At 46.5% G+C, this 18,584-nt stretch overlaps 1 protein-coding gene across 1 annotated transcript; it reads left to right on the forward strand.

Moving 5' to 3' along the window:
• The first annotated feature begins 295 nt into the window (after nt 1-295).
• On the forward strand, nt 296-18,535 carry CAP1 (cyclase associated actin cytoskeleton regulatory protein 1). The gene is made up of 13 exons (XM_074976133.1): nt 296-330; nt 7,024-7,136; nt 8,090-8,190; nt 8,823-8,900; nt 11,415-11,558; nt 11,640-11,725; nt 13,007-13,112; nt 13,223-13,400; nt 14,596-14,786; nt 15,009-15,132; nt 15,241-15,323; nt 16,023-16,166; nt 17,192-18,535. The coding sequence occupies exons 2-13, from the start codon at nt 7,034-7,036 to the stop codon at nt 17,273-17,275; spliced, it is 1,422 nt and encodes a 473-aa protein (XP_074832234.1). The 5' UTR covers nt 296-330; nt 7,024-7,033; the 3' UTR covers nt 17,276-18,535.
• The last annotated feature ends 49 nt before the right edge of the window (nt 18,536-18,584 follow it).

The raw sequence follows: 18,584 nt of genomic DNA on the forward strand, positions 1-18,584 counted from the left end.
CAAAATCTCCCCCCTACCCGACTCAGCCCCCACCTTCTGGGGGGCTCCCCTATTACAGCTCCCTCTGTTCAGACCCCGAACCTGCCCCCGCTGGTGTCTTACTGTATGAACCCCACCTCCAGCTGCCCGAATAGGCGTTGCTAGGGAACCGCGCCGGCCACGCCCCATCCCAGGGGCAAATCCCCTTCCGCCGCCGCGAGGAGGGGCGTGGTTTTCCTCCGGCCCGCCCCGTGCGTCGCTGGGGCCAGGCTGGAGGCCGGAAGTGGCGGCGCGGGGGCCGCTGGGCGGTGTCTGTAGGCGGAAGTGGAGGGAGCCGCGAGCGGCGGAGAGGTGAGCGGCTGGGCTGAGGGGACTCCGCCCGGCTGGGGGAGCGGGGCCGAGCCGGTGGGAGCGGCCGGGGACCTGGATGCCCAGCCCGAAGGGGTGCAGCCGCCCACAGCCTGGGACACTCGGCTGCCCTGGCCCGGGCGGGGGCCGACCTCGGGCTCTCCTGGAGCCCTGCTCTGGAGCTGGGGCAGCCTGAGCAGCCGAGCTGCGGGGTGTCGGTGGGTGGGGGGGGGATGTGTGTGGGAGCAGGACCACAGGTGTGTGGCGGGAGTGGGGGCTATGCCCGAGGGCGGGGGTGGCAGCAGGGAGCCTCCAGGTGTATGGGGGGAATGGGGGGCATGCCTGAGGATGCGGGTAGCAGGAGGGGGCCCTCCCCAGGTGTATGGCGGGAGTGGGGGGCATGCCTGAGGATGCGGGTAGCAGTAGAGGTCTCCTCAGGTGTATGGTGGGGGGGGTGCTCGAAGGTGGGGTGTTGGAGCAGCCCCCCCATCTTTCTGGGGCAGGGCGACAAGGAGAGCAGTACTTTCTGTCCTAAATCAAATAGCTCTGAGGTGTTTTTCTGAACAGATTCTTCTAGCCATGTGTTAAAAATTGATGACGTTTCATTGGGTATATCATTTATGGGGAAGTACTGTACTTCTGTTCCATGAACCACTTTCTGTTCGTAAATGAGCTTGTCTGGAAGAGGAGAGATGTGTGTGTGTGTGTGTGTGTGTGTGTGTGTGTGTAATCTGCTACTTTAGAAATAAAACAAAATTAAATTGGGTCACTTAACTACTTAATGAGCAACAAATATTCGTAAGTGCACTTCCCTTGCTGTGGTCAGTTTAATTAAGACTGTTACTTACAGATGTCATCCATTAAGTCAGGAAAAGAGGTTGGGGCTTTTCTGATAACTTCCTGCCCTAACGGTTGGTTGGCTGAAAGCAACACTTCTGTTGTCAACAAATAAACTGAGTTAAAATGGAAGTATGTCTGCTTGTGACTGTTATTGAAATAAATAGATCCAAATGCTGTTCATGGAAGTTGAAGTTAAATTCATTTGTATTTATAAAATATTTCATGGTCCTCTGATAGGCTTACATACCAGTGTGAAGTGCGGTGGAGCTCTTGCAGAGTAGGTCTGATTTCCTCCATTTAGCAGTATTATGTTAACTGAAATAGGAATAAATGTAGATAACATTGAAAATCGTACAGTGAAAACCTAGTGTGGAGCATGACTCAGTGTAGAAACTCTACCCCCTTGACTTTACTTTTGTTCTTGTGAATGCCAGTTCTTCGCTCTTGACTGATGGTATTCAACTGAAAGTTGGACGTTTCAAATGCCTATTCACCTTTCCGCAGACATGTAGTGTGACACTGACATTTTAGAAGGCAAACCAGAGGTACAAACTAAAGGGATGGGCATCTCCTGAATGAGTCATTCAGGCACAAGAGGGGAACTTTGATCTCTGTGTCCATTTCCTCGCTACAGCTATGTCTTTTAGTACTGCCTGCGGAAAGAATTTTCCTTTAATAGGGATGGGCCAGGTACTTCAAATGACTGGTACCTCTTTACATGTCACTTGGCTGTTCTCTTTCTCTGCTTCTCTGTACTGCTATATTCTCCTCTCACCCTTCCATTCCACAGTGAAATTTGTATTATCTTAGTTCAACATGGAACTGATCTGAGGTCTTCAATATGCTGCTCCACTGTCACACAAAACTGGAGCAGCAGTTCTCCTGTTCCAAGCCCCAGGATTTATCGTGCCAGCTTCTGGTACTATGTTAGGTGTTGCCAACCCCCCGGGTTAAATGCATATGACAGTGAAGGATTGGATTGTAGGATGATAACTTTTATCACAACAGGACAGTGCTTTTCTGAGGCTAACATTCTTTCCTCAGAAAATCAAATGGGAGAAAAGTTAACATGGATCCTTCTGTGATCTTGTGGACTCTAGAGTTCCTCTCTGCCTCTTAAGGAGCCATTCCAGTATTCCCTGTAAACTCAGTGTTTGGGTGGCCACATGCGAGAGATTCAAATGCTCCTCATCTTTTTAGCAATGCACCCTTGGTGCCCACAGTTGGTAGCCTGTGTTTCTGCTGGTGGTGCACATCTGCACATACCTTAGCGCACATGATAAAATTTATTCCAGAGATGGATGGCCAAAATTAGAGGGAACACTGACTGTGAGCATGGTTTATCGGCCTTGTTCAAGGCAATCTCTACTCAGGGAAGCATATTCTGAGCTCCTTGAGTCCTGAATCCATGCCATACAACTTAGCATCGTATCAGCCTATTGTGTCTTAAATTTTGAGTTTCCAGATTATTTGTAGGATAAGAATAGGTTATGTGCTCAGATTTTTAAAAAGAGGGAATCTGTGCTAGACTCTTCAACCTGGCAGGAAATGTAATCAGGGACTTGACAAGTGCAAATTTTAAATTGCAAGTAATTCCAATGAATAAAGAGTACCCAGAGTCACTTTATTTGATTAACACAACTTCTTTCTACTAAGTTTATATGGCATTTTTTAATTCAGGTAAAAAATTCTTGTGATTTCAGTGGAAATTGTTGTTCAGGAGTGCTGAATAGGATCCTGGGTGGCCACCCAAGCACTCAGCTTACAGGGAATACTAGAATGGGATCCTTAACAAGTTGAATAGGATCCAACTAGCATGTTTCTCTTGTATCTGACAAAATATTATGGGATAACTTTCTAAAACAGAAATAAAAAGCTGCCATCCTGAGGTAGCGGCCGTAAATAGCTTCATTTTGGAGATCAATGTCAAAAAGTATTTATCCAAGAGACTACAGAACCTTGTGTCTTGGCAGCTAACAGAAACTATCCGTAATAGTGTATTCATTGCGAGCCCTGGCAGCTCCCAAGGTGAATCAAACCCTTAGTCAGTTGTTCTGATTACTGTTTTGCTCTTCTTCAACTAAAACCTGACTCTGATGTCCTGAGCTAGAAACAGATTCTTAAGCTTTTAGAAGATACAAATCTTGCACATAGTCAATGTTTCCTCAATTTTTTTCCATCCATGTGCAGAATAAATTTTGTTTAATGCACTGAAGCATGTGTGGATGTCCACCTGCTGTACAAACACATGCTGCTCATTCTAGGTGCTCTGCTAATTAGCTGGGCAACGTTTTAATCTCACCTTAAGTGGCTGCCCAAGTGCTCAATGTACAGGGAACATTGGAGGTAGTATAAAACCCTTCAGGAAGTCAGCTGAGACTGTTAACTTAAAATAAATTCCTGTATTTTCTCAATTTACTTGTCCCACTGCAGCTCCTCTGGACTGTGGAAACAGGAAGTACTTATAATGTCATTGGTAACATCAGGCTCACAATGTCTCGTACATTACAAAACGTTAATCTGAGCAGCGGGTGCACGTCAAACTCTAAACTGTATGGGATTGTTGAGAAATTAAAAAGCTAATACTCAGTTATACTGAAAAATTATTAAACTAAATGACTACAATGTGAAAGTCTCATAGCTGGACCTGCCAAGCGAAAAATGCCTCACCAAACCTATCTAGATTATTAGAGTCAATAAGTCCTGATACAAGTACTGGTCTTGGATTGGTTATCAGGAAAAACTATCAATCCTTGACTCACAGGTCCCAAAATAGAAAATTCCCTCCGGCGCCAAATTGTTTTCTTTGGATTAATTAGTTGTTAGGCCTCTTAGATTTGACAATTCTGTTTATCATTTTGAGTCCTTTAAAAGGCAGATTGTAGGTATAGTTGAAAGGCCCATGTCACTGCCAGGGTATACCAGGTCCCGAAAAAGTGATCTTAATGTTGGCAAGTAGCTTAAAACCAAAAAAACTTTTCAGATGGTCTGGAAGGGAATCGATCTCTCAGCCAGAATAAATGTTTGGAGGTTCGGCATAAGTTCTTAACTGGACTGCTAAGAGAGCTGAAACTAGTTAGAGTTGGTTCTTGACCACTCCACTTGTAACTATTAGCAGAAAACCAACATTTGAAAAAACTTCTCATGTAAATGGGACCTAAACCTGAACTCTGGATTTTATCTCCAATGTTGGAATCTCCTCTGAACCTCAAATGGTTGGTTAAATCAAAGGATAGCCCTGATGTTTTACATAAAATTTCACTTCAGAAAGATATTGAAGTTATCCAGAACACAAATTTTATTGGCCAAAGTGACCCCGGTGTCTCAATTTACAACTCCCTCTTACTGATAGAATCTTACTTATTTATTTGTATCTTATTGTACTACAGAATGTCATAGAACCAAGTTAAAATTCATAATTTATAGATTATCATTTTCTTACATCTTGTTTTGGCATTTCATGTTGTATTAGATGATTGCTCAGCCAGTGCGTTGCCGTGATTGGTTTTCCCCGCTATGTTTGAGTTACTGGATTGAAGATGCTGCTCTTATGAACATCGGTGTGATTCTGCTCTGAATAATGAGATGTCTCTATATTTAAATATCATGCTTAGAGGTATTTACATCTGGCAGGCAGAAGAGAGTGCAGCAAGAAGTGAGCTGTAGTAGGCAGTTGTGGTGAAGGGTGGCTGAAGTGTAGCAGACTCCAGCTAAAGTTCACATCACCATCAATTAAGTCACTTGGTGTTGTGGCAGCAAAATCAAATGAATTACTACATATGCGGTGTCATAACACTGAGGGTACCTCGTCTATCGCAACTAGAAGATAAAATGAATTCACCATCTCTTATGTTGGGCCTGGTTTGCAGATGTGACCTCAAATGCCATACATGTAGGATGTTCCTGACAACCTGCTAGCTGCCCAAAATATTCTGACCTATCAGTGGAGGGAATGAGGGAAGCCCATTGGAAGTCCTGAGGGGAACTTTGGTAATATCTCTGGTTTCAGCTGCTCCCCTGGGAGCAGTGTTGTGCATTGTGGTGCCTGCATCACATTGAATTCCTCAGGGCTGGACGCTGCCCTCCATCTGGGTTCTCTCATGTTATACATAATCCCTATCTAAAATGCAGATGGATTCAGAGTAACAGGTCTGATCAGATTAGAGCCCCATATGGACTGGAGTAGGAATCCGTGGTGCAGAATAGTAGCTTTGTCTGCTCCCTGTACTGTGAAGCTGAGATCCTTTCTGAAATGTACTTCATTAGAACGTATACAGAAGTTGCTTCCCTTAGTTCCTCCCCCCACCTTTTGGAATACAGGGTAAGAGGGGAGGAATCAAGAGCTGCAACTTTATTCTTGTGGGAATTGGGATTTGTGTGAACCTGGGGTTTCCTGCTGAGGTGGAGCACTGGACCCTGTGCTTGGTATCCTGCTTCCTAGGAGATAGAATAGAGTGAACCACTGGTGTAGGAAGCATGATCAGCATGTCACACACGCCTCAAGCTTCTCTAAACTCTTTCTTGCTGTAATTTATAGCTTCTGATCACCTTTCTGTAAGTGAACTACAAGAGATGCTGTTCCAAGGAGGAAACTGCTCTCTTCCTCTCTGAAGTTGAGTAAATATGCTGGGGGTGGAATATTGCATCAGACTCCCCTTCCCCCACCTTGTCCTTTCCTCCTTTCTCCATGGTTTGTGGCTTTCTTGCTGATTTTTCATAGGAATGGAGGGATGATGGAAAGTGACCATGTTTTTCCTAGTGACATCAGTGTTCCTTGTGACTAATGCTGGATCAGGCTTGCATCCTCCATGGAACAGGGAAAAATAAACATTTTATTTCAGGACTGGGGAGACTTGCAAGCAAAAGCAAGATTGGTTAAAATCCAAGTCTAATTTGAGACAGATCTATTCTTGGCTTTTTAAATAGAGCCAAACAAATTGAGTTTCCCTTTTGAGGGTGTTAGAGGCAGTGACAGAAGGTGAAATTCTTCCTGTTAAGGCTCTGATCTCTGGGGGCTGTCTGCAATAAAAGGAAGTTGTGTGTTCAGGCTAGAATAGTGATTCATGCTTCAAAACGCTTTAATGTATGGTGATAAGATGGAAGCTGGTCGTTGGCTGGCTGCTGATCCCTCTGTGTGTTTTCTTTATAGTAAGTGTTCAGAGGACGAATTCTAACGTTCTCTGGTGCTGAGCAGGGCAGGAGTTAATGGAACGTTGTATTATACTTCTTCAAATGAGAAGCTTAAATGACTAATGTACCTAAATTGCCTTTGTGCATTGCTGGGAGACTAGTTTCCCCAGTATAGATGCAGCAGAATGTAGATGGAAAGTATTAACAGGGGACACATTGTTTCAGAACCAGCTTTGAATTCTTGTGCAGCTGCTTGTCTTGGCATGTGCCAGAGCGTGTCTCAGTTTGGCATGCTAATTGTGTGGGTTGAGACATTGCTGGAGTCTTGGAATTCAGGCGTAGGTGTGGCCACCTAAAATTCATTTAGGGAATCAAAACCACCAAATCTTATCTGCAATCTTCTCTTCGTAATGAAACCATTATACATGCAGGACAAGAACTGGCCTTTAACGGCAATCATGCAACAAGTCAGTTATGGTTAGAATCACAACTGTGGTTGTACTACTGTGCACTTGGGCTTTGTGATTTAGCCAACCAAGGGGTTCTGACTGAGTTATCAACAATGAGTAAGCGTGCTACGTAACCTAAAATGCCTAATCTGAATTATACAAATAGTCATGCACCGGTCAGAGGGGAAGTCTTCACATTCAGAATGCTGAGAGAGACTACTGAGCATTCTGTTTATCCTGTGTACAAGGAGCTAACTGTGCTAGTCTGTCTCTGCAGGTGGTGAGCAATGACAGATATGGAAAGCCTGGTTGAGCGGTTGGAGAAGGCTGTGGGGCGCTTGGAAACTATGTCCCAAAGCCGTGACATGTGTGGAGAGGGCTCTTCCAAAGGTAGGAACCCTCTGCTACAAATTCACGTCTCTGTACTGAATGCAGCATGTAGCTGATGTTGTTTGTAGAGGTTGTACCTCCCTCATCTGGCATCCTTGGGACATCCTGAATGAGGGGATTTGTTGTACAAGGGGAGGTCAGGCCTCCTGGCTGCCATGTGTGTGTGTTTTGGGGGGAGGGCATTTGAGCCTGCTGACTGGGCTCTCCCCTGAGCTGCTGCAGGCTCCCTGCCCCCAGGCTGCAGGGGGACGGGAGTGGGCGGGGGGTTCCACTCCTGGAGGGCTCCCCCCAGCCCTGGCTACTGGCAGGGCACGGGGCTCCCAATGGGGGCGGGGCTCCCTGCAGTATGGCTCCCTGCCTCGCGGCTGCCCTTGGGGCTCCCCAGAGCAGGCTGCCAGCACGGCTTCTCTGCAGCCCAGCAGCTGGAGCTCTCTTGTCCAAGCACTGTCTGGTCCAACAACATCTGTCATACTGCTGGATGAGGGATGTTGCCAGATGAGAGAGTTTGTCTGTACTAGATGCTGAAAGTACCAATAATGGAAGGCAGATGTGCTTCAGAGTGTGCAAGCTGATGTTGTGTAAGCCTGAATAGCTGTACCAGGAGGGGAAGTGAGTTTTACACAGATAACGTACCCACACACAAATGCAGGGTGGGCCTGTGGTTACTGTACTGTTAAAACGAGAACTTCCTGCGGGTGTAATACTTCCCTTGTCTCCTTATTGTCAAGCTGCATCTTTCTTAAGCAAAAGTACATTTAAAACAGCATCAGTCTGCATGCTTGAGGATTAGCACCAGCCAATGTGTGTACACTTAGATTTGCACAATCCTACCCACAAAGCGCTCTGCAAAACTGAAGTGGAAGTGGGGGTGGCAGGATTTGCTGAAAATACTCCTAAACACTTCCGAGTCCCTTTGGTGCCACTTAACTCTACGCTTTGATCTTTTCCTGCAGGAATGGCTCAGTTTGTGCAAGCTTTTGACAATCTCCTGGCTGGTCCAGTAGCAGAATATATCAAGATCAGCAAAGACATCGGTGGTGATGTTCAGAAACATGTAAGGATTTAGCTTTATTTCCCCACTAAGGTAGACTGTTGAGGGCTGGCTCGGGGTCACTGAATTTTGCTTGCTTTCTCCCTGCTCCTAGAGCAAGGCACTCATCTGGGAGAACTCATTTCCCTCTTGATGGTGTATCCCTCTAAGCGGGAACAGAGATTCCCAGTCTGTGTTTGGTAAATTCTTGCCTTGACTCAGTTTCCGTTATCTCCAAGAATACGGACTGCAGTGTAAGTTAAAGACAGGCCGAAAGGCCCAGAATCAGCCGTCTTCGCAACTAAAATCATGCAGGGAAGGCCAAAATGTGAGCTGATCCTTGTAAATAGTATCATCTTCATGTCTACATGTAGTTACATTGTTTTGCCTAGATATCTTACACGGCCCCTTTTGCCCACCTCATGATCTATTACGTATATGTCTTTGCAATGCCCTGGTAGGTAGGAAAGTGCTGTTAGCCACCTTTTACAAATGGAGAACTGAGGCTGTGACTTGCCCAGGGTCACTCAGGGCATTGGTGCTGGAGCAGAGAATTGAACTCGCATTTCCTGAGTCCCAGCTTACCACACCCATCACTGGAACATCTTTTTTGTCTGTGTAAACAATGTGTAACTGGTTTTCCTTTTCCTTGTAAGGCTGAAATGGTCCATACGGGCCTGATGATTGAGAGGAGCCTCCTGGTGACAGCATCACAATGTCAGCAGCCATCAGCGGTAAGTCTGGGGAATCTTAACACCGGTCACGCAGGTCTTGGATAATTTGGAGGAAAACAGCAAAAGGTGAGGAATCTAGGCCCTTAAAATTGCTCCCAAACAATCCCATCGGAGAGTGGAGGTGATGCCTGCATCGTGAATTAGCACGCTTCTGATCAGAATAGCATGCACCAAGGGTCTAGTTCCAGAAACTGACTCAAGACTCACTGAAACAACTAACATAAGATCGTAACATTAAGAATGGCCATTACTGGGTCCACCTAGCCCAGTATCCCGTCTGCCAACAGTGCCCAGTGCCGGGTGGACCAAAGACAATGATTAAGTGACTTGTCTCCTGCCATCCATCTCCAGCCCTTGACAAACAGAGGCCAGGGACACCATTTCTAGAAGATGTGGAGTATTTTATGGATTTGCCACTTAAAAAAAAAAAAAAAGGTGTGTACAATGCACAGGTTGTTCCTCCTCATATTTGACGACCTGTATGTGGCTCATATTTCACCTGGCACCAATATCAGATGCATTTCCTGCTCACTAAGCCTTGAATTGCAGAACAGAACCTTCAAGACGGTGGCAGCAGTACTGAGTTAAATGATGTTCAGCACCGTGCAGTGCTCATAAGTCTTTGAAGCACTATCCAGAGATTCTTACCTAGATAGCACAGGGGCATGATTCTGTATGCTGTGATACCTGAATAATGGCTGGAGCAGGGGTCAGCAACCCCCATCACAGGTGCTAAGAGTGACATGCAAGCCAATTTTGATTGGCATGCAAGGCAGGAGCTCAGCCCCCTCCCTCCTCTCCCAGGCAGCTGGAAGCTTGCTCAGAGCCATGTTGCCTGTGCATTAACAAAAGACCAGCTAATGCTACCAACCACCAACTAACCAGTAAAGCTCTGCACTTTTATTTATTCATGAAGCTGTTGAGAGTAGGACTGTTAGTGACTTTGAGAAAGTATCACCAGCACTTGGCCCCTATGTACAGGTCAAAAGGTCAAATTTCAGCACTCCATCTCGGAAAGTTTGACTCTTGGGCTAGCATCTTAGGCTCAGTTTTCCTCAATAAGTAACTCAACCATTCGCCTGACCTTTGGCCTCTGATGGGAGGGGGAATGTGATCCTTCATGCACCAGTTTTCTGCTTAGACCTTGATTTATCTAGTGATATGCTATGTGCTTTAGCCCTTCCTTGCAGTGTCTCTGTGGGAGAACTACCACCACTGCTAGTGCTACTTCAGAATGTCAGGAGCTCTGTGCTGCTTCCCCTCTTGCTGCCCAAGTACAGTAGTATAGTTCAGCTGCAGGGTTCTCTTTCCCTCTTAAACCAGACCTCCTAGAACACAGAAGTCTGCAGAGAAGGCCTTTAGCCCAGGAACCCACATCTGAATTCAGCAGATCCGATACAGGTCAGCCTTGTTTAGAGTGACTTGCTCTGAGCCTTTAATTCCTAGCTAGCTTTTTGTATAGGACATCTTGCAGGTCTCTAGGCAATTCTGGGTCTTATTTAAAAGGCCAAATACCTGAACTCTGTACACCTTGTTTACTCAAGCGTGCCCTTACCTGAGCAGACGTTCCCAAATTCTTGCTGGCTGGTGGTCTCAGAGATCTAGCTGCTCTCCTTGCCATCTACAACTGACGTCAAGGGAAAGGACCATGAGTGCAAATATTCTTAAAGACTAAACTGCCTTTGCAAAAGGGGAATATCAGACAGGAAGAGATTTTGAAAAGCTATAGATAAGCACTGCTGACCGATGCATGATCAGAAGTGGAGCAGCCGTGGTCCAAGAGCTGTTAAACTGTGTCCTATAGTAGATCAGACCAGCATTCTCTGTACACTTGGATGGCCACCCAGGGAAGATTCAGGTGCCACCCATCTGATCACTGCAGCACCCACAGCATGCTTCTATGGTGGTACACATCTGCACATACCTTGGTGCACATAACAAAATTTGTTCTGCCCTGGCTGGAAAAAGTAGAGAACCCTGGAGTAGACCAACTAGATAAGCTGCTTCTGAGCAGTTGATCTTCTGTGTCCCATTTGCTGAATAGATATCACAGAGCCAGAGACTGAATAGTAAAGCAATTTAAAAAAATTAAGGGTTTGAATTGAATTCACAGAAGTAACTTGACTCAAAGTCCGACTCTTTCTCACTTCATCAAGTTTAGATACTGGAGTGAATTGGTTTGTAGTGAACCTGCAGCTCAACACAGCAAAGCACCGTGGAAAAACTTCTGCATGCTACAGAATCTCTACAAGGGATATTCCTGTCGTCATTACTGATGAGACTTGTCTCTAAGGGCCTGTTAGGCTCTGCATGAGTCACCATTTCTGGCATAGTTCCTAGCACCAGTCCAACACAAAAACTAAGATATTACTACAGGGGGAGCAGGACTAGGTAGGGGGTTCTAACTGAAGCACTAGCAGTTCAAAGCTTACAAGAAAGCTGTATCTTAGGCTTGTGCCAGTTGGAATCCCTCTAACAAGAGCTGTGTGTCACCTGTCCCCTTCTGTGTTGCAGAGTAACTTCTCAACGCTACTGAAACCCATTTCGGAGCAAATCCAGGTGGTGCAGAACTTTCGGGAGAAAAATCGCGGCAGCAAACTGTTCAATCACCTATCGGCTGTCAGCGAGAGCATCCCAGCTCTGGGCTGGGTGGCTATGGTAAGGACCACAGTGAGTCTTCGGGGGTGGCTGGGATTGCTGCTGCATCAGCCCCTGGTTCTAATGTGTTGTCTTCTCTAGGCCCCAAAGCCTGGCCCCTACGTGAAGGAAATGATGGATGCGGCCATGTTTTACACCAACCGGGTCCTCAAGGAATACAAGGATGTGTAGGTTCAGCTTCGCTCTGCAAAGCGGGAGGGATGCGGGCAGATGAATACTGAAATTTTGGTTCCTTTACCCAACAATGGAGGTGCACACAGTCCTCTGAGCACATAATCCTGCAGGAATAAGATAAAATTCCCTGGTGCCAGTGATGAGCATCTGTTGTGCCAATCTGGTATTGCATCTCACTAGTGCATGGTTTAACCTGCCAGAAGAATCCTGCCTGCTTCGTCTGAACAAAGCAGCAGAAATGTAGCACATCAAAAACTAACAAAATGATTTATTCGTTAAGTGCTACATTTCTGCTGCTTCGTTTTGTTAGAGTACGGACTAACACAGCTACCTCTCTGTTACTGTGCTTCATCTGAGTCACTTAAAGTTAAACACCACCTAGCTTTTATGTAAGTGCTTTTCATCAGTAGCCCACAAAGCATTTCACAGTTTTTAATATTGTTCTCCTTCCGGCACCACTATAAGGTAGTATTGTTATCCCCATGGAACACTGGGGGAACAGCAACACAGAGACTAAGTGACTTGCCCAAGGTCACACGTGATGTGTGTGGCAGAGCAGTAAATTAAAGCTAGGTCTCCCAAGTCCTAATTAATGCTTTGTCCACTCAGTTCATCTCTCAAATATGGAAATCAGACAGCTGTGAACAAAGTCCTAATTCAAGCTGAACCATCAAGAAAGATGAACTGTTTCAAATAAATCCCTAATGCCTCACCTGTTTAAACTCAGCACCTGTCCTGTCCTTTCCTTGGTGTATTCAGTACACCTCAGCTTCAGAAAGTGCTGAATTTCCATAATTATATCGACTTTGGCCTTGGATTTAGGTTACTGAGCAAATTGCTGGTAGCCAGTACATCGACATCCCTCATGTACTCACTCCATCCAGGAAGCCCCTTGGCTTTTTTGCATTAGCACTAACACGTCTTTCCAACATGTTCTGCCAACTGAGGATCACCTAGTGGGGTTTAGTTTGTTGCCGGTCCATTTTGTTCTGCATTCTGTGGATGCCTCTGTTGGGTGTCGGGGGGCTGCATTCAAGAGTGGCTGGCTTTCTGATGCAAACACACCACTAGCTAGTTGTTCACACTAGGCATCAGTGCTGGGGATTTTAGCTTTCTCTCTCCTTGAATTGATCGTGCCATTCCACTCCAAATAGTCTCCTCTAGAAACTAGGGGATGGGGGAAACTTGAAGCTCCAGTTTCAGCCACATGGCTTCAGATCTCTCCTAGATAATGACCTGCACTACGTAGCTTTTATTCATCTCTTCCTCCTCAGAGATAAGAAGCATGTGGACTGGGTGAAAGCTTATCTGAGTATCTGGGCAGAGCTCCAGGCGTACATCAAAGAGTATCACACCACTGGCCTGACCTGGAGCAAAACGGTGAGTGCCGACTGTATGTTGTTGATGGATACTTTACAACCAAGGGAAGCTAGTGTGATGGGGACTGTTGCAGGAAGCAGTATTAACTCCCTCTTGTGCATCTCTTACAGGGTCCGGTAGCGAAAGAAGTGGGTGGTGCACCGACAGGACCCTCTACTGGTGCTGCTCCTCCTCCACCTGGTCCTCCCCCACCTCCTGCTCCAACCTCTACACATTCTGGCACAGATGACTCTGTTTCCCGCTCAGCTTTGTTTGCCCAGATCAATCAGGGAGAAGGCATTACCTCTGGTAAGCAAACTGGGCAATTGAAGGCTGGTGGTGGGCAGCCATTTGGCTAGTAGGTCAACAGAGGAAAACATTCTAAGTTCTGGCTGCAGACTCTTATCTGCAAATCCTAAAAAGCTAACTGTGAGCTGCAAGGAGCATTCTCTTAGCTAATAGCATTTCCTGCATGAATGGGCTTGGACTGCTCAGAGCATTAGATACACAAAAGAGCAAGATTAGGATATTTTAGTTTAAAAATTTGCTGGGAGATGGGGGAGGAGACCGCTTTGCATGCACAAACCTGCACACCCATTACCATGCTCAGTGACCCAGTGAAGTGTGGGTGAAACAAAGCTCATGAAAACTCGGCCCTGGATTTGCATCTTCCCTGCAGAGTGTGAAACAGCTGCAGAATTCTGGCTGTCATGTTCAACGTGACACTTGAAATCTAGCTCTGGAGCTCATGCCATTAAATGGTAAAAGTACTCCCCCACCCCCACACACAGCCGGTCCCTTTCTTCATAGCCGTCTTTCATGTTGCCTAGTCCAATGGAGTTTATAAACTCGTAAGGCGGAGAACATGTTTTAGAGGTCCAAAAAAAGTTTAGCGCACAGCTTTTGTACCAGCTGCTGACTTCTGGTGCTGGTTAAGCTAGGATCCTGCACACCTGGTAGTACAGCATTATCCAACTGCATGACATCCAGAGTAACATCGCTTTCTCTTGGGCACGAGTGTTCGTGGGCAAAAAAACCCACTTTGTTGGGTGTACCGGTTGCATCTGACAAAGTGGGGTTTTGCTCATAAAAACTTAAGCCCAAATGCATGGGCACCTCTTTAATCCAGCAACCCTGGGAAAGGCAGAGGCTATGTGGGGGCTGAGGTGGGGTGCAATGTTTACCTGGCACCTTGCTCCCAGGGTACACATGGCTCTGTACTCCCAGACACTGTCACCCCACCTCTGTGGTAGCAGCAGGAGCAGCACATCGCTGCCCTGCCATTACCCCATCTTGTTGGGAGGGGAGTAGCAGTGCACAGAGCCACTTACCCCCCTGCCCTCCCACCAGGACCTGTACCACAGGTGTTTCTGGCTCAAGGCCACCCAGAGTATGGAAGTTTAAGTGTAAATCTGTTAGTTTTGAAGGTGCCACAGGACTCTGTTCTCTTTGCAGATACAGACTAACACAGCTCCCCCTCTGATACTATCCCTTTCTCTTGAAGGCCTGAAACATGTCTCAGATGATATGAAGACCCACAAAAACCCAGCGCTGAAAAGCCAAGGTGGCTCTGTCCGAACAGGACCTAAACCCTTTGTTGTTCCCAAACCAGCCGGTGCTGCTAGCTCACCAAAAATATCCTCCTCAAAGAAGGCACCGGCCATGCTAGAACTGGAGGGCAAGAAGTGGAGAGTGGTGAGTGTCCCTGGCTGCTGGACGGCAAGTCAGTAGCAGAGGAGGGTTTGCAGGCACTTTTCTTTTGAAATAACTGGAACGTGTCCACTTGAAGGAACAAACTGTCTCTGAAGCCTTGTGACTCCATGAGAGGGTCTTCATTCACTGGACCCCACCACAGTTCGTAAAGCCTGTAGCTCTTTAGTGAAACCAGAATAATTGGTATTTTTCACCCCTTCTCAGGAAAACCAGGAGAATGCCTCCAGTCTGGTGATCAGTGACACACAGCTGAAGCAGGTAGCCTATATTTACAACTGCATGAACAGTACCCTCCAAATCAAAGGCAAAATCAACTCTATCACTGTGGGTAAGTGCTGGGGTCCCGATGGGCCAGGCTTCTGCCTGCCGGCACACCAGTGAGGTGGCTCAGGAGTGGGGGTTGTGGCACAACGAGCTGTTCTCTCTCCCCCTGCAGATAACTGTAAGAAGTTAGGCTTGGTGTTTGACGACGTGGTAGGCATTGTGGAAATCATAAACTGCAGGGACGTTAAAATTCAGGTAACTGCCCCCAACCTTCCTTGGGGCTCTGATTCTGTAGAACTCAGTCTTGCATCATGTGGTGGTGCCTTTACAGGCCTGCCAGGCTACAATCTGTCTGCTTCAGATGAACATCAAACTCCATCCATATGGGGGTTTTCAAACAGCACCATCTAACCAGGGGTGCAGAACAGAAAGCAAACTCGTACTGAGTGTGGCTTCTGGATGGGTTTTCCACCCTCAAGAAGGCAGTGCACTCTAACAGCTAAAGCCAGGGGCTGGCGGTTAAGAGCGTGTTTTCTAATTTCTGCCAACCCTGGATTTGTGGTGATGGGCGAGCTGCTCAACCACCATTTGACCTTTGTCTTACCTTCCATGGCAGAGACTCAGCATTCCCTCTAATTTTCTTCCATCAATGGGTGGAATAAATTGTTTTGTGTATCAAGGCATGTGCAGATGTGCATGACCATAGAAACACACTCTGTCAGCTGTGAGCACTGCTAATCAGCTGGGCAATACCTGCATATCTCCTGGACATTTGCGCAAGTGCAAAGCTAACCAGGAACATTGCCCAGAGTTAACTGTTCTACCTCACGTGGTAGAGTCTAATGTAAAAGACTTGCTCCCTGGAGGAAAATGCAAAGCAATAAACAAATGAGTGGTTCATTAAGACAAGCCAGTGCTACTGTAACCACCTCCCCACCCTGTTTTCCTCCCTAGGTAATGGGTAAAGTGCCAACAATTTCCATCAACAAAACAGACGGATGCCATGTGTACCTGAGCAAGAGTTCCCTAGACTGTGAGATTGTCAGTGCCAAGTCTTCAGAGATGAACGTTCTCATCCCCACAGAGAGCGGTGATTTTGTAAGTGTTTCCTCTTCCTGAAGTCAGGTGGCAAGGGCTGGAATGAAGGGGAGCAGGGGAGAGGTGGCTTGTTCAATGTTAAGGATTAGAGATTTAAAAATTATAGCGTCACTTCAGGTCATAGCTTGTTCCATTGTTTTATTGAGCCAAATGCAAGCCCCTCCCAGGGAAGGCTGTTCACACCCCTTTGGAGCCTTTTCCTGCTATCTGGACCTTTCCCCAGATTTCACCCTTTGATGGTGGATTCTTGAAACCCACCAGATGTGGGTGCCTTTCATCTGTCTTCTTGGAAGGCAGATTCACTAACATCTGACCAAATGGCACTTGTTAGGAAGACACACTGTTGTAACCAACCCTCATCCCTTCTAGCTCTAGGGACGAATGAAGTGTGGCTGTGGTAACAGTGTGGTCTGTTAACTTTAGACTTGTTCGGTTAAATCTTCTAAAAAAAGCCGCGACTTGCTAAACGTAGCATCTGCTCACCAAACCAAATCTTGGTATGGGTTGAAGCTCTCTGGTTGAGCAGCATCCATGGTCCAGCGTGATTTTAGTTACCTGGATGTCCACTTATCATGGGTGTGGCCAAGATTCCCACAGTCTCATCAGGTTTGTTTAGGGTCACCCGTCCTGGCTCTTTATTCTGGGGTGTTATTTTGCTGTAATTCACCCCTAATTGTCTAAGAACCCAGTAACCAGTGGAAGTGTTGGTAATGCTGCTAGACAATATTGACTTCCCCTGGTCTGGTAAGTTCCCTGGTTGGGCAGTGGTCCAGTCCTGAGGGTTTTGGACTACAGAGGTTCAACCTGTATGTTGGTTTTTAAATCAAATATTGTCCTTGTGGCCAGTATCCCAAAGGATGTGCTGCATAGTCAGAATTACAGAGCAATAGGAAAAGGGGTGGGTAGTGATTTCTTAGTGCAAGGCAAATGATCCTTTGTCTGCCACTAGGTTTGTCAGGATGGGAATAGCCTCTTGTCTGTCTTAGAAACCAGACTTTTCACTACAGCTTTCTTTCACCCTCCAGAACGAGTTCCCTGTCCCTGAACAGTTCAAGTCCCTGTGGAATGGGCAGAAGCTAGTCACCAGCGTGACGGAAATTGCTGGCTAAGCAGAATGGCATTGGGGCTTGTGCCTCCCCTTGCCCTGGCTGTGGGACAAATCTGCTTTCAGATGATTCTCTTAGATTTCCTGTACCTTTCTGCTCTCAAACTGCTTCTCTGTTTTCTACCTGAGAGACACGGCTACCTGCCTTCACTGAAATACCTCGGGCTGGGATTTGGTGCAGGGTGGCGGGTCAGTTGATCATCTGCTGGAAGGTGCATCATCCCCCCTCTTGTCAGATGTAACTGCACCAATCAATCACGTCTGACTTCCGGCGAGCTTCAGAGCCAGGTTTGGTGGTTGGCTTTCAGATCGTTACATTGGTTCATTTTGTGTTCTCTTCAGACCTATTGTTCATGTGAAAAAGGAATGTGGTCCCCTCTTTGGATTGACGTAAGGGTGTCCTCATCGGGGTCTGTAGTTCCCAGCATGGTAAGTTCAGATGGCAGGTGTGTTTCAGGAAGGTACTGGGAGCTGCTACTAACTCCAGCGATGTGTACTAACCAGTCAGTGGCATTGTAAGGCGTGGCGAATGGGTTTGCTGGACCAATGGCCTAGCCATGTAGCATTCCACCTCGAGTTTCCCTTTCAACATTCCTATTTGCTCTGTGTAATTCTCTTTGTGCCATGGTGGGAAGCTTTGCAGTAAACAGGTCCCAGAGATGACTGCATTGGAGTCAATGATCCACTCTGCTGTCTGTCCAGGGTTAGCAGCTGAAGTATCCACTTCCCTCTGAGCCATTCTCCAAAAGGGAGCTGTGCCCAAAGCATTCCTTCTGAGCAGCTGAACTCACATTGTCTTCCAAAACCATTCTTGTGAATGTCTCTCCTTCCTAGTGAGGGAGGCGTCTTCATTCCAAATTCAGTATTTGTTTTCCAAACAATTGGACAAAATCAGTTCCATTTTTCATCCTCTCATGTTCAGTTGCTATAGAATGTGAAACTGTTCTCAGCTTCTCCCCTTCTGCTGTTGCTTGGCTCTTTACTCTGCTAGAGGCTTGCAGCCTCTGTTCCAGGAGGCCATCAAGGGAGCTGCACATGCTTGCCCTTTGTTTCCCTGCCTCTGGTGACAAGCATATCTGACTGCATTTCCTCTGTACATTGGCAATGGTTTTTCTTCCTCTAGGATGAAACTCACAAAATATGCAAATTTTTTTTATTTTGAGACTGCCTAACTTGTACTTATCTTCTCCTGAGGCTTGTGGAAAAAACCTTTCTTATGTACTTAAAATTATACAGAAGATAGAATAAAGTTCATGCCAACCTGCTCATTATGGTAGCCCTTGTTTCCTGTTCAGAGGAGAAAGCAACAAGCA

The sequence above is a fragment of the Carettochelys insculpta genome, chromosome 24, assembly GCF_033958435.1.
Source record: "Carettochelys insculpta isolate YL-2023 chromosome 24, ASM3395843v1, whole genome shotgun sequence".
Lineage (NCBI taxonomy): Eukaryota > Metazoa > Chordata > Testudines > Carettochelyidae > Carettochelys > Carettochelys insculpta.

What these genes read in the sequence shown, in the direction of transcription:
- CAP1 (XM_074976133.1), top strand. Translation starts at nt 7,034, where the DNA reads ATGACAGATATGGAAAGCCTGGTTGAGCGGTTGGAGAAGGCTGTGGGG. An exon ending in CTCTGGGCTGGGTGGCTATG is followed by an intron (nt 11,559 to 11,639) that starts GTAAGGACCACA and finishes TGTCTTCTCTAG; the next exon opens with GCCCCAAAGCCTGGCCCCTA. An exon ending in AATCAACTCTATCACTGTGG is followed by an intron (nt 15,133 to 15,240) that starts GTAAGTGCTGGG and finishes CTCCCCCTGCAG; the next exon opens with ATAACTGTAAGAAGTTAGGC.